This window comes from Petaurus breviceps, unplaced genomic scaffold (genome assembly GCF_028583685.1).
Source record: "Petaurus breviceps papuanus isolate PSGF00001 unplaced genomic scaffold, PetGlider_PUasm1.0 126, whole genome shotgun sequence".
Taxonomy (NCBI): domain Eukaryota; kingdom Metazoa; phylum Chordata; class Mammalia; order Diprotodontia; family Petauridae; genus Petaurus; species Petaurus breviceps.
Window position 1 is genome coordinate 33,364,391 of NW_027185655.1, and position 16,613 is coordinate 33,381,003.

A 16,613-nucleotide genomic window follows, 5' to 3' on the forward strand; every position below is an offset into this window, starting at 1 on the left:
GCTGTTTAACAAGGGAGGTGTGCTGCTACTTTTAAAAGGAAATACCATATTCCAAAGATTGTCTTTTCAGTGATGGCACGGCCTTGTAAACTCTAAAGGGTCAGTACAAAACTATGAGCTAATAGTTGTAATCCACGTAAGAAAATAAAATCTGCTAAACTAAGTTTGTGTCCACTATAAATCTCATTATCAAGTCCCGAATCAGTAGTATTGTCCTCATCAGGAGAAATTTAGGAGACTTATTAACCTCTTAGAAGGGTGGAAAGTGAGGCATTTCTTCAAGAGACTAATCACATTTTCAGGGAGCTCCTGGAAAATAAAAAGAGAAAAATATTATTTAAAATTTTGTATTATTCTAAAGTATTTGGTGGGCTCTTTTAATTTTCAGTACATTTCATATGGGTTTATGTGCACATTTATAATAAAATAGATTATCACAATAGGTTTTGGGGGAAACGATGGATCTAAACGATGGATCTAAATTAACTTATTCCCAAGAAATTTTGTTTGACTTATTTAGGCAAAATGAGAGAAATATCTGAAACTAATACACGATTTTTAACAAGCTATGTTTTTAAATGAATCTTTTATTTATAAACTTGTTATTAACCTTTATAATGTCCAGACAACCATGTTCCTCAGCCAAGACTGTTATAGTATCGTCCATACAACCTAGAACAGAAAAACCATGAGAATGAAAACAAAACTTTATTAAGGCACATAAAAGACACACATTAAAAAAAAAATTACAAGCCACCAGGCCCTCTTTTATCTTAAAATTTATGATTTTTTTAAAAAAAAGTGTTTCAACTTAGTCTACTATAGTACAGGATATTAAAATTCTTAAGATTTTAACTTTTCCCTTCTGATTCTTTTATTTAAAAAAAATGGTCTGCAAATTATTTCTTATAAAGTGTAGGTTTAATTTATATTTAAAAATTATAACCCTGAGACAGTGTGAGAGAGTGAGTAGGAAACAGGCTTCTGCTGTCTGCTCTGGGGGCAGCAAGGTGGCACAGTGGATAAAGTGGTAGGCCTGGAGTCAGGAAGATCTGAGTTCAAATCCAGCCTCAGATATTTCCTATCTGTGTGACCCTGGGCAAGTCACTTCCCTCTATTTGCCTCAGTTTCCTCAACCATGAAATATGGATAAAGTGGCACCTACCTCACAGGGCTGTTGTAAGGATCAAATGAGATATTATTTGTAGAGTATTTAGCACAGGGCTTGGCACACAACAGATACCATATAAATGCTTATTCCCTTCCTCTGCCTTCCCTACTCTGATTCAGGAAGGACTGGGTTACAGCTCTACCTTTGGCAACCCAAATTACTGAAGCTCTTGGGGACCTGGGCAGTTTTTTAAAATCTGCAGAGCTACTGGAGAGGAGACATTGACCTGTAATGACAGAGGAACCTGTCTCATCCTTCACTGCCTACATTGATGAAATAACAGGTCCCCACAAAAAAAACAAAACAGAATAAATGAAAGCACAGCATTTTTTGCCCCATAACTTTAAAAAAATATCTATCTTTTTGTTTTTATATCACCTGAATCACTCCTTGCATCCCTCCCTGTTCACCTTCCCAGAGAGCCACCTTCCCTGGGAATTATTAAGAAGATGTTTCCAATGGATAGAACCAGGAACTACACACTATTTTAGAGAATGGGAAAATAATTCTTGTATCTGATACTTTTGGATTTAAGTACAGAATAAGTCCATACAATTTTATTTATGTGACTCTCACCCCAAACCTGTTTCTGGACTTGGGATACAGATCCGTTATATGACCATGTATGTCCCTTATTGGTGCCCATCTAATGGTTATTTTTTTGGTTATGTGCTCTCTTTTCACTTATCCATATATGAATCTGAATGCAAACATATGGTCCTGCTATATATGGCAAAACAATGAACCTTTCTCATAGATAAAAAAAAGACTCTAATTAGCCTATATTAATTCATTATCATACTTATCCAAACCAGAGAGGCAGTGGATCTTAATAGTATTAAGGGATATATTTCAAAGCACAACATGACTCAAGAGAAGAGAATTTACTTTTCATTACTGTTTACTTATTTATTAATTGTTAATATATTATTCATTTCTATTTATGTGAGATAACTAGGTGGCACAATGATTATTAGAACATGGGACTTGGAGTGAGAAAGACCTAAGTTCAAATCTTGCTCCAGTCATTCTGTGATCTTAGGCCAAGTCACTTAACCTCTGATGGCTCACTTTTCTCATCAATAAAACGGGGATAATAGCACCTATCTCACAGAGTGGTTGTGAGGATTAAATGAGTACATATAAAAGTACCTTGCAAACTTCAAAGTGGTGTATGAATACCATTATCTAGAAATTGGTCCATTTCCAACAGCACTGGTAGTCAGTAACAAAGCAAGCTAGTGAAGAAAGTACTATTATGACATTGAAGAATTATGTCACCAACTCTCCCAAGCCATCATATACATGTTATGTACACTGGAAAAAGAACATAGATGCTTCAATACAGGAATGAGGAAAAGAACTCTAAATACATACTTACCAAAAGCCAGAGGGTCTTAGGCAGCTCCCTCATTTTACATTTAAGGAAACTGAGGCCTACAGAAGCTAAGTGACTTACCACAGGTCATAAAGTAAATGTTAACATTAAGATTTGAACTCAGGATTTGTAACTTTTAATAGAGCACAGCACCACAAGTCAGGAGCAGTAACTTCATGAACAAAAGATAGACTATTAAACTTATGAAACTTACCTAATGTAAGCAAAAACTTTAGCCTTTCAGAAATATCCAGGCCGTGAAACAGCTTTCTTCCCTAAATGAAATAATGAATTATTAGATGAGAAAATGAAAGCAAATTGTTGCATTTTTTTCCCAATGAAGCCTTTTTGTCTTTTAACTTAAAGTAATTTTAATAGAGGTATTCATTCTAGTTTTTTTTTTCTGTTTAGACTTTCTATTACTACCCCATTCCCCTTATTCAAGTTGTTAAAGCCAAACTAAAAATACAATTTAAATATTTTAAAATCTCCTTATGTTTGATAACATCCAAGTAATATTTCTAAAGGTAAAAAAAAAAAAAGACAAGATGCTAAAAAATGGAGAGACAATTTGGCACAGAGAATGGAGAGATGGCCAAGAAGAACTGGTTTTAAGGTTAACCTCTATGACATGATGGCTGTGTGACCCTAGGCAGGTGACCTAATCTCTCAGTGCTCTAGGAAACAATCTAAGATCCTAAGTTTCAGAGAAATTGCTCACCTGATTGGTGGAGGGAGTTTTCTCACCTGGGTGTTCCATGTCAGTGGTACCAAATTCAAATAGAAACAAGGGCCATTACACTGTACATAAGGAACCCTATGAGTCACATATCGACTTAGAAAACTACAGATTAACATTATCTATGTTAGGTCGTATTTTTATTTATTTTGTTAAACATTTATTTCCCGATGATATTTTAATCTGCCATCCATGGTCCCCAACTTTGACTCCTCTGGACTAAATGACCTCTGAGGTTCTTCCAACTTTAAGAATTCTGTGATTTTCTGACCTTTTCCTTCTTCATTGCGCCACAGGAATAACTCTGGGTTTCCAAAGGCCATGACAGGAAATGGAAGCTTTAGTAGGTCCTACCACAGCAGGAAGGCTTCATGTATTTATGGTACCAGGTTTGTCATCCAAGGATCATACTGGGTAGGTTTGAAGACACTCATTATCAAAGGAATTTATGGAAAGAGGACCCAGTTCAATTGAATCCAATCTAAAAGGCATTTACTAAGTGCCTTTTCTTTGATAAGCACCATTCTAGGGGTTGTAGATACAAAGATAAAAATAAAAATGACACAGGAGGCATTATGTCACTACATGTGGCATAGTGGATAGTGGACAGAACTTGAACCTGAGAGTCAGGGAGATGGGTATGAATCACGCCTCAGGCACTTACTATCAATTTATAATGCTCAAGATCATTTTAAAAATCAAATGAGACATGGTACATAAAGAGTTTTACAAAGCAGAAAATAGTATGTACATGAGTTATTCTTCTTATTACTATTATTAAGGAGGAATGGCTCCCTGAAGTTTAAGTAAATAGAGATTTATTAATACCACTTGCAATTATAAAGTAGAATGATCTCAATTTGAGTACTACAGAAAAAATTCAGAAGACAACTAACTGGGGAAAAAATCAGTTTCATTATGGACTGATATTTCTCAATTGTGATTCTTATCTGAAATGAAGAAGTAATAGTTTACACCCACAATACAGAAACTGTAAGAATTAATAAGACAATATTTTCAAAGTATTTTCCAGAATTCCTAATAAAGCTGCAAAGACAGGGTGCCCCAAAAGTCTCAATATAGTTTAAGTATTAATATTTAAATGATATTAAAGCTTTTAGTAAGGCTTTTAACAATTTTAATTTAAAAAATTAAAGATATTAGTAACTTATTAGTCATTATGGATTAACAGTGTTATTATTTATTAACAGTGAATAATATTAAGGCTTAAAAAGTTTAAAACTACACAGATTTTGGGGATGTACTATGTGCAAATAACTCGGCATATATAAAAATTGTATTTTTTTTTAAGTTAAGTCAATTTAAAAATAAGGTATTTCCCTCAGTTATATATGCAGGAAATGAAAACATTATACTACTTGTGCTACAAAAATATTATCCCAAAATCTATAAAAACTGTTTTCATTGGTCTAATAGTCCCCTTAGACTCTTTAACCCGGCCACTGGTTACATACCATACAAAGTTCAAATAAAATAATTCCTAGAGACCATACATCAGATTTGGGGCCAGAAGGCAATGGCTTTTCACTTGGTGTGTGGTCACTGGGTTTGGTGATTCCTTGTGCAATGACCTCAGGTGCCAGGTAGGATGGGTACCTACAAGAGGATATTAACGTGAATAACATTTACTACAGACAGATCAAGAACTCTGGAAGGAAAAACAATATACTCTTACTACAAACACGGGAAGTTTCAGAAACAAGATGGCCTTGGCAAGAGCTTTTGCTAAGCGGAATTATGACCCCACCACAGGAATTGGGAGAGGCCTACCTCCCTGGGGTTCCAAAAGTAATTGTAGGCCTAAAAAGGTTTTAATATTCTTTGCCTCTTCCTCTTGCATTGATGCCTTGTTTTTTCTTCCCTCCCTACTTCTTCTCTAACTGCCTCTCCACTTCTTCTAAATGGCTACTACCCTCTCTCTCACCGTCCTACCCTTTAAAATACTGCTTAACGCGCACCTTATCATTTGTAGCCTCTTGGAACTCTGAATTCCAATATTTTGTGAAAGAATCCACTCTTATTTGGAAGGGAATTTGAGAATTTTGTGCTTATATTTCTAGAGAGAAGTAGAATGGGTATAGTTTTAAGTAAACACACTGACAAAAGACCTAGTTAATATTGAGTGAGAAAAGAATTTTACTCTGCTGTATTTTAGCTCTATGCTCGCTTTTCATTTACTGCTAGGTTAAGTCAACAAAATCTGCACCTATTTGTGGCTGTTCAGTTATTTCAGTGATGTCTGTCTCTCTGTGATCCCATGTGAGGTTTTCTTGGTAAAGATACTGCAGTGGTTTGACATTTCTTTCTCCATCTCATTTTACAGAGGAGGAAACTGAGGCAAACACGGTAAAGCAACTTGCCCAGGGTCTTAAGGCTAGGAAGTGTCTGAGACTCCAGGCCTGGCACTCCATTCATTGCACCACCTAGGTGCCTTGGTTTAGCACCTATCATAGATACCCTAATGACATGAGACAATGGGGTTCCTGAGAAACAGTCATTCCTTCTTCTTCTCTCCCCTGCCTCTATATAATGCTGCCTGTGCTATTTATCTATTAAAAAAATGTAGCAAAACCAAATAAGTAAAAATCACCCAAAAAATTTAGAATGAAGAAAATACCAATTTATTACTTTGCCAATTTATTTTTATTTTCCAGTAATGCAAATTAACCATCCATTACTCTGATTTGTTACAGATACACTATTCTAGCTTTGGTGAATGAGTATTGTAAATCCAATGACCCGATCCCAAATGGGCCATTCATTTTTCCACAGGGATATGTGATATTTCTAAGGGTATATAATTGGTGAGACAAACTATAATGACTTCGGACAAAAGATGATGGATAACATAGCAGAAAGATGGCCTCAAGATGATCACATAGGTAGGTAAGAGGATCTTGATTTAAATCCTGCCTCTGCTACCCACTATTTGTGCAATACTACGCAAATCACTAAACCTCCCTGGGACTCAGTTTCCTCATCTGTAAAAACAGAAGGTTGAATAAGATAAATTCTGAGGCTCCTTCTCACTCTACTAATGTTGTTATCCAATGAATAGCACAGTAGTATTGCCACTTCGAGAATAGCTTTGAATATAGCTGACCAGGTAAAAAGAACACAGGCATTCATCATCTGTCTCTCTCTGGTGTTTCAACAATATACTTAGCTACTTGGCCAGCTGAAATGAAAGCTCAGAGCCCTAAAACAGATGTTAACAGTTTACTTTTTTTTTGGTTCCTTAAAATTTGCTTTTTGAACCAACTGCAAGTTCCTTTTGGGGTAAATATTTTCTTTCATTCCTTAGCTATTTGATCACTTTATTTTTCCTGGATAATGTTTCATGTTTTCCTCTTTGATACTCTGGGGCGATACTAAAGGTCTCAGACTTCAAAGGAAGAGAGACCTCGTGGTAACCTAAGACCACTTCTACCACTTCCAATTTGACATTAAGGTTCAATTCTTCAAGCTGCCTGGTATGCTTTCAGCAAGTTACTTCCTCTCCTCACTGTCTGGTCCCATTAAAACCTAAAGCACTTTGAGGGGGAAATTTAAAGTTTATTTTTTCAAAATCAGTCCTTTCATAAAGACTTGCTTTTAAATTTTCTCTTTTTAAATAGCAACTTGACAAACATTAACAAATATAAACATTTTCGTATACAAAGAGAAAAAAAGGGTTGTATATAAACCATCTATTGCAATTACATGCAACTTGTTATTTAAAGTACATATTAGATTAAATACAGTGCCAACACGACCTTCCTTGTTTATTTCCCTTTTTGATTGATTTGATTTTCTTTTTTCTTTTTTTTTTGGTTTCACTATCAGACCTCCCTCATCTCTTACAGTTATACCCCTCATAAAAATTAAGTTCTTCCTATTAATAAGTATAATCAGTAGGATATATCTATGGCCGAGAATAAAAAATGGTCTCAGTCATTCTGCATTGCCAGTCCATCAACTCTTTGCTAAGATGTGGGAAACTTGGTTCATCATCAACTTTCTGGAGTTATGATTGTATCATTCAGAGTTCTTAAAGTTGTTTTTCTTTAAAAAAAACTTTATTATATATTTTGTTCTACTCACTTGACTCTTCCATCAGTTCTTCTAAGTCTCCCCAAGTTTATCTAACTCTGTCCTTTCTGTTATTTCTTATACCTTAAAAATATTCCATTAAATACATATTCCATAATTTGTTCAATCATTCCCCTCCTGAGGGAAACTCACTTGGTTCCCAGTTCGTTTCTATACACCTCACCCAGACCCCAAGCACTGGTTCTGCACCTTCTTTTTCTCATTTTAATCTTCTCTTTACGATTCTCCAAAGTTGGGAGTTTCTTTTGCTTTTTGACAATTTCCACCCCAGCTCCACCCTCCTTTGTAAAACCTTCTTCCTCTCTCCTTGTGTCTACCTGTTGTCTGACTGGATTTCATATTTTCCTTTGAGTGCCCAACCCTTCTTTGTCCAGTTTAGCCAAAAGTGAGGTTCATAAAATGCCCATTCCCCCTACCCAATCTCTGTTTGTATATTCTTCTTGGGCACTCCAATTTTGAAAAACAATCCTACTCCCCTTTCCCTTCTTTCCTCCCCTTTTTTCCTTTTCTTTTCTCTTTTAAGATTAACAAAAAAGAACAAAACCAATCATGTCCTGTATTTGTGTTTTTCATTCTAAAGGGGCACTTATTTCTTCTCTCCCTATTAGCTTGTAAGCATTTTTTTTTATCTTCATTTGGCCTCTTATGACTGCCCTAATTTATTTATTTTTCTAGAGTTCTCTTGTCTTCTGTATTTAAGTTTTAAAACTCTGGTCTTTTCATCAAGAGTGTTATAAATCACCTCTTCTATTAATGGTCCATTTTTAGCTCTGCAGAATAATACTTTGTTTTGCAGATTAAGAGGAGAGGGAGACAAGGAGAAAGAAAAGGGGAAAGGAAGAAAAGGAAGAGAGGAAGCCCTAGGACAGAGCCCTGGGTGTTCCCATGATTAGGGGGTGCTACATGAATAATGACCATCTGGGTATAGATGCTTCCTAAATCTATACATTTGTACCTAGCCCCTATGCATCAGAAACTCAACACATCTACAACTGAACTTTTATCTTTCCCCTAAAATTCACTCGCCATTCTTCCTGAAGCCCCCTTTTCGGTTGAGAGCACCATCATATTACTAGTCAAGCAAGTGGACAAGCTTGGTGTCATTCCCACTTCTTCATTCTCCCCCACTACCTATGCTCAATCAGTTGCCAAGGTTAGTTGGCTTTTCCTACACAGTCGTTCTCACATCCATCCCCATCTTGTCATCCACACATTCACAGTATTAGTTCAGACCCTCATAACCTCTCTTGTAAAAGCCTCCCAACTGGTCTCCCTGTTTTCAGTCTTTTCCTCTCACAGATCTTTTTTTTTTTAAAGAGACTTTAATTTCTTATGAAGCCTTAATCAATGAATGGGCACTGCCTCAGTCAAACTGAGCCCTGTTCAAGACCTCAGCTTGAAAAGGCCAAGGTCTCCCCCTGAAACCTGGGCTATCTCCATTTTCTGATCCATATCTGACCAGTGGACCCAGATGGCTCTGGAGGAGAGAGTGAGGCTGGTGACTTTGCATGGCCCTCCCTCACTTAAATCCAATTCACTTGCATGTCATGGCATCACTTTCCTGATGTCACGGTCCTCTTTGAGAATAACGGACAAAGAATAATACTTTACATAACTGCCAAGGTGACATCCTAAGACATAGACAGGACCACGTTATTCCTGTGCTTAAGAAACGTCAGTAGCTCCCCAGTTTCTAGAATGAAATATAAACTATGATCACCAGACCATAAATATAGAGTTAGAAGAAACTTTAGAAGGCAATGAATTCATGCCTTCATTTTACAGGTGAGTAAAAGTGAGACACAAAAAACTGGACATTTTTTATAAAAATGTATTCAACTAAAATACAGTTGTGATGGTATTTCTGGGATGCTAATTTGTTCTTTTGAACAGTGGAAATGGCAAAAGTTATTTTCTGAAACTACATTTAGGTTTCTAGGTATGGATTTTGATACCACATAATCTCTGATTTTCACTACCTGTGGCAACAAAAGACTTGGTTCTTTCTTATAGGCTGTTCTTTTCATTATCTCCTTTCCTCTCTCCCTTCCTCTATGTGTATATCTGTATACACACATATACATAATTATAAATTATATATTCACATACATGTATGTGTGTAAATATGTATGGGTATATATGTTTTGTGCATATGTGTATGTACATACACATATAGTGTGGTTCTTTAATCATTTTAATTATATCCTGTTCTTTGTTGCCCCATTTGGGGTTTTCTTGGCAAAGATACTAGAATGATTTGCCATTTCTTTCTTCAGATCATTTTACAGATGAGGAATTGAGGCAAGCAGGGTTAAGTGACTTGCCCAGAATCACACAGCTATTAAATGTCTAAAGCCAGATTTGAACTCGGGTTTTCTCAGAAAATTCTGGTCAATGCCATGACAATTCAAGTCACATGTGATATGATGAAAATTCAAAGCCCTTAGTGGTAGTAATAAACAGGAGGCTCATGCGGATGGAATCAATTTTCAAACCTCCCAGGGCAAACTCAGGCATTATCCCACTTGCTCTGCTCTGCCCATTTCACGCAAATGTAGTACCTGCAAGTGGGATCCTTCTCTACTTTCTTGCTCTTACATTTATTGCTGAATGAAATTAAACTATTCATCATTGCAAGAGTGCTTTGTCATAGAATGCCTGCCTAGAATTCTGTAAAGGTCTTCCTGCCAATCCAAAGAAGGCCAGGATTTGTTCATTTCTAGGGCATTGTGAAATTTTCATTAATTTTTCTCTTAAAAAAATATAGCCAAAACTGAGGTATCCTTAATAATAATGATAATGGTTAGTATTATGTATTAGGGCAACGAGGTGGCCCAGTAGATAATCAGGCCAGGAGTCAGAAATACTCATCTTCCTGAGTTAAAATCTGGCCTCAGACACTCACTAGCTCTGAGACCCTGGTTAAATCATTTAACCCTGTCTGCCTCAGTTTCCTCATCTGTAAAAATGAGCTGGAGAAGGAAATGGCAAGTCACTCCAGTATCCTTGCCAAGAAAAGCCAAAATGGGGCGCAAAGAGTCAGTTATGATTGAAAACAAAAAAATATATATATATCACCTAAAAGTCTGTTAAATGCTTTTACATTTGAGGGAGATGGTTACCAGCCAAAACAGACACAGTAAACTATGAATATAAACACAAAGTTAGATTTAAATAACTGAAATAATATTTATTGTACATAGGTAAAACTAATATAATTTAAAAAATGACAATTGTACCTAATCTATTTATGGAATACCATCTCCATGAAATTACTATAAAATTATCTTCCTGATTCAAAAAAGCAGTAACAGGGTTCATTTGGGAGAGCAGAGGGTCAGGAACTTCAAGGAAATCAGGGTAAAAAGATATGAAGGAACTAGATCCAGTAGTATCAGACCTTAAACCAGAAAATGGATCATTTTGATCGTTTTATATTAAAATTTTCCTCCATAAATGAAACCTAAATAGTCAAGAATAGAGGGAATGTAGAAAAATTGGGGGGAAAAACCTCTCATAGACAGTCTCCCAGATAGAATGTAATTGGGTCAAAATATTGTTGTGGTGTAGGAAATGATGAGCTGGTAGATTTAGAAAAATATGGAAAGACTTGGACTTATGAAGGAAGATGGCTATCCATCTACCAAGAAACAGATGACAAGTGGAAATAAGCATGATATTGTTAAACAGCACTATCCTTTAAAATTATTTATAAATATAGAAATGATATAGCATTGCTGAAATCTCAGAGCTGTAAAACATTTATTCTTACCCAATTGGGAAATCAACATCAACGCCATGAGCTGTCATGTGGTAAAGTCCAAACTTAGCCAGTTTAATATGTTCCTATAAGAGAAAAGGAGATGAAATCTTTGGGAAAAAAATGGCGCAGGAAATTCCAATAATGTGATAAATGAAACTCATAGAAACCATTACCCCAACAGGTCAATTGAGAAAACCTATTTTATCTGTTTTTCACAAGTCTAACAAAACAAGCCACAGAAATTTAATTTTTAGATATGCTATAAAAAATAGAATGTCCAAATGAGAGGTTTTCAGTCATGTCTGACTTTTTGTGACCCCAGGTGGGATTTTCTTGGCAAAAATACTGGAGCAGTTTGCCATTTTCTTCTCCAGCTCATTTTACAAATAAGGAAAATGAGTTAAGTGACTTGACCAGGGTAACACAGCTTGTAAGGGTTTGAGGACAGATTTGAATATTAGGAAGATGAGTCTTCTTGACCCCAGGCCTGGAGTGCATGCAAGTGCACACATGCATGCACACACACGCACACACACACACACACACACTCACACTCTCTCTGTATAGAGATAGAGAGATATAAATATAGTAGGAGCATTAACTGTATTTCTTCATCTCTAAACTGAAGCAATTGAACTGGATGATCCATAAGGTCCCTTTCAATTCTAATCTGCGATCACATGATTTTAAAGATTTCCCTTTTTCTTTTGGACTCACTGGTGAGGATGGCACGTGCCCACCTCCAATAAGAATTTTTACTTCCCTAATACTGTACACTGAAAAGTGAAACTGGACTCTTGCCTGGTACTGAATGGTTTTCAAGACTGTGTTAAGGTTTTGCAGTGTCCTCTTGTGTTGTGAGAGCATGAAGTCAATCACAATTATTAATGGCTCTTTTCTAGGCAGCAACAAAAATCTAATCTTCACAAGCCTTTAAGTCTTCCTTTGGTATTTTTATCTTTTAAGGCTTTCACAGGAATCATCATCACTTCCTTTTCAGTATTATGGTTTTGAATTTTTTTAACAAGTCCCTTGAATTTTTAAATGAATACAAGTGATCAAAACAATTCTATTTAAAGACTGCCCTCTGGAAGGAGGGAGGGGTTTATGGTGAAATAATTTTTTTTTAATGCTATCAATACAAATTTAGTTTATAAAAGGAAAAATATCTTAATTTCACTCTAAGAAAACTGAAAGTTGCTAACATTGTTCTTTGTTATGTGCATTCTAACAACAGGCATATGTGCAAGAGAAATGAAAGGGGGAGGCAGAAAACAATCAAAAATGGTGGTCCCACTTTTCTATTACTATTACTTCTGAACTGAATTCTCAAGGGGGGGGAGCCTTGCCAACAACTGTTCTCAGATGCTAATCACGCTGAACAAAATTACAGCTGCTCCTTTAAATATCGCCTTCTGACCTTGGAGAGGGTATCTGACAGATCAGTAAGCTCCCATATAATTTTCCAAGTAAAGAAGCACATTACTGAAAAAAAAAAAGCACTGAGATCTCAGGACGGAAAATTAAATGAGCACACAAAACAGAGTTCTTGAACTCTACTTTTCCTTAGCAGTGGAACAAATAGGGAGACATCTAAATAAATATGACTCCAAAAAGTGGGGAAAAAGCATTTCATTCATTATACAAAAATAGACCCAGGAAAGGACCTGGATCCATGGATAGTGGGCACTTAAGAAAGGATAAATATGAGTGACTTCACATAATTTATGAAAATCACCTAAATTTTATTTTCATATCTATGGGAACTGGGGGTGGCCAACCTAAAGATTCTTGTAGTAATTTCTTACCGCCAAACACAGATTAAGGGGCACTGACTCTAGGAATCTCTAACCTCTACGACAAAACAAACATCTGTGAAAGCATGGTGTGTGTGTGTGCGTGTGTAGAGAGTACACACTTGTGTAGACCTTGGTTCACACATTATACATACCAGTCATGTGATTATGGATACGTCCCCTAAATTTTCTGAGCCTCTTTCCTTACCTATAAAAATAGATTATATCTCTAGTGCTTGCCTGACAGGGTTGTTATGAAGCTCACATGTTAAGGATTTTGTAAACTTTTACAACACTATTACCAGTGTCCTTTATGTTCTTGTTCTCTCTGTCTCTCTCTCTCCCTCTCCCCCTTTTCACCCCCCTCCCTCACTCTCTCTCTCCCCTCCTCTATTACCCCCCTCTTTCTCTCTCTCTCTCTCCCTCCTCACCCCTCCCCTTTCTCCCCCTCCCCTTTTCCCCCTACCATTACCTCTTGATCCAACAGAATGTTGTGAGGGGACAGAGCTCGATGGACCATTCCATGTTGGTTCATATACTGCAAGCCCTGGAGGACCTCAAATGCAATGCATAACACTTTCAAAGGGCTACAAAAGAACAAATAAAAACATACAACATGAGTCATACTGATAGAGACCTTACTTTAAAGAATGAAACAAGGAATACTGGGAGTGCCATGCTTTTCTGTTAAAGCTGTTCTAAGGCACACCTCTTTTTTTTTCTTATCACAATTGCCTGTGGAGAGACCTGTTGCGCTTTCTCCATATCATGATTAGATATTTTTACACAATATTTTGTAATACATATTTTGTGGATTCCTGGTTATGTGACCACTGATTCTGTCAAAAGTCAGAACTGACGTATTCCCTTCCTGGCGATGGACATCAACCTGCCTCAGCTGCCTTCTCACTTTGGTACTTCCATCAGTGCCTGGGACCTTCTTAACATCTGGAACATTCCCTTTCCCTTTTTCTCCCCCTTTCACTCCCCCCCCCATAAACTCTATCCAAAACTCCCACACATGCTAGTCTCTTCCCCCTGTTTTCGAGGGCCTTCTAGGGTTTCCATTTTGGGCATGTGTTCAGGGTAGTCACACTTCATTTCACTCCAGTGTGTGCTTCTGACTCTCAGGACCTGTCCATCATACCCTGGTATGGGTACCTCCTTCTCCACCCTCTTCTCAAATCCCTTTTCTATGCTGTCTTTCCTCATTAAAATAGAATTTTCTTGAGCAGGAACTGTCTTTCTTGTTGATTGTATCTGTATTCCCAATGCTTAACACATATGTCTAGCATGCTTCAGACATTTAATACATACTTGTTTCCTGACTTGTAGGCCCTCGTGACTCATTCACCATTGAGCTAAGCTTAATTTTCAAGGGGCTAAACACTTCAGCTGTAGAATTCAGCATTTCTTGGAGTGAGGTGCATGTTAGCCTGGCTGGCTTGGATTCCTCTTTATAAAAATTCTGATTATACTTGATACCTGCTATACAGAAGTTAGCCCCTACTAGCTGCTTCAATTATTTATTATGTGAATTTTCTATGCTTCTAATCCTTGCCCACTAATGCTGTTTTTGCACAGAATCTTATTAGAAAAATAGTTCATAACAATGAACTAAATGAAAATGTCAAATAAAATGGAGTTCTCAAGCCTCTGGGAATATTAAAATGACTGAACAGTTCACTTTTATTTAGGCTATGGGTAGGAATTCTAGCTCTAATGCAATGGACTGAGATAGAAAAAAGGTCTTATTCCAGAACAGCTGTTCCCAACCTTTAAGGCTGTGGTCTTGAAATCCACGTGTGCACTAATATCTTTTTCATACTTAGCACTAATATGCAATGTGACAGAATATAATAAATATATCTCTAGTGGATTGAATATGGTTCATAAATACAGACAGTAGTTTTCAAATGTACACTGATAAGATTAAAAAATAAAAATTAATTTAAACATATTAGTAAATTCACAGGGTTTTCTAATCTTCATTAAATTTTCTTTGCGGTGGCTAGGTGGCACAGTAAACAGAGCACCGGTCCTGGAGTCAGGAGGACCTGAGTTCAAATCTGGTCTCAGATGCTTAACACACTAGCTGTGTGACCTTGGGCAAGTCAATTAACCCCAAATGCCTTGCTTCTCCCCTCCCCTGTAGCAGCAAGCACCCCAAGCGTCCTCAGGGTTTGCAGCTACCACAGATTCTTGGATCTGCTTTGTTAAAGGAAAGCAACTGAAAATGGGTTAACAAGCTTACTTTAATCAGTCAGACATATATCATTTACCTTGTTCAGGGGAAAAAGGTCAGCATCCCGAACTTCAAAGCATACAGGCAGAATTATCAAGACAGAAACAGATCAAGTAGACAGATTTCCAAACTGTCCAACCATTACATCCATACCCAGTCAACATCTGGGTTTCCACATCTGGGTTTTTCAAAGCCGGGGGACTCTCAACAACGGCTTCCCAGAATTCCGATCAAATCACAGAACACTTCTCAAAGTGAGTCCCAAAACAAAGCTACACATCAGGGCTTATATAGCCTTCTCCTGGCTCAGAGAATGTAACAACCTTATTGACTCACTGGCCAATCAAGAAGTATCTACTGAAAAACAAGCCTCCCTCCTCAGGCTTCAGGTGCATTTTAGCCTAGGGGCAGGGAAGATCTTCCAAATTTACACTCTCATTACATCCCCCTCCCAATTTTTTTTCCTCAATCAATAGATACCAACAGTGTAACAAATGTCATGCGGGATTATTTTTTTTACATTAAAAAATGGTCCTCATGCTCAAAAAGACAAGGAACCATTGCCTTATGATAACAGGTATTCATTTTGAAGACAATTCAGCCTGACAAACATTATATGTTTACTAAATGCATGATGATGAACTATGGTGGACATCAGACTTAGAAAAAATTGAAAGTAACATCGTTTTTGCCCTGAAATCCCACGTCTAGGCCCATGTTTCCTAATTTTACATATGTTGTATTCAACTTATCTTTCTCTTCTCATTGAAAAATTCACTGTCATCTCGATTAACATTCCTTGGTAAATAATTTCTGTCTTTCTTTTTATGGTCTGAAGTAATTTTTCCTATAAAGTAGGAATTTCACTATAATATTTCTGTTGTTGTGCTGTTCAGTTGGTCAGTCATGTCTGACCCTTCATGACCCCCTGTACCATACTGTGCATGGAATTTTCTTGGCAAAGATACTGGAGTGGTTGGCCATTTCCTTTTGCTTAAGGCAAACAGATGTTAAATGATTTGCCCAGGGTCACATAGCTGGCAAGTATCTGAAGCTGTATTTGCATTCAGGTCTTCTTGTCTCCAGACCCAGTGCTTTATGCAATGATCTGCCTAGATGCCTTCTATAACATTTCTAGAGAAACTGAATCTGGAGTTCTTCCTTGTTAGGGCCCAGTGGATTTTCCCTATTAATTCACTGCAACCTTTTTTTTTTTCCCATTCTCTGAAGTTTGTTTTGTTCATTTCTTAATTTCTATGTTCAAAATCTTTTTTGCTCTTTTAATTTTTCTGAGATGGAAAGTCTCATGGAATTATGACAAAGTACTTTGTTCTCCAGGCAGGTCATTTGATTCTATATGCTATCTAATTTCAACAATGAAATGATTTGTCTGTGCCAGTATATTCCC

General features: G+C 36.8%; 1 protein-coding gene across 3 annotated transcripts in view; it reads right to left on the reverse strand.

Annotated features, from left to right (window-relative positions):
- The window catches only part of TBCK (TBC1 domain containing kinase), a 268,364-nt gene that overhangs the window by 186,689 nt on the left and 65,062 nt on the right, over window positions 1-16,613 (reverse strand). For all 3 annotated transcript variants that reach the window (XM_069094776.1, XM_069094778.1, XM_069094780.1), the window contains exons 4-9: window positions 13,433-13,547; window positions 11,174-11,247; window positions 4,764-4,905; window positions 2,764-2,824; window positions 611-672; window positions 248-309 (exon numbers count right to left, since the gene is read on the reverse strand). In XM_069094776.1, coding sequence (XP_068950877.1) covers window positions 248-309; window positions 611-672; window positions 2,764-2,824; window positions 4,764-4,905; window positions 11,174-11,247; window positions 13,433-13,547 — 516 coding nt within the window. The remainder of the gene's footprint in view (window positions 1-247; window positions 310-610; window positions 673-2,763; window positions 2,825-4,763; window positions 4,906-11,173; window positions 11,248-13,432; window positions 13,548-16,613) is intronic.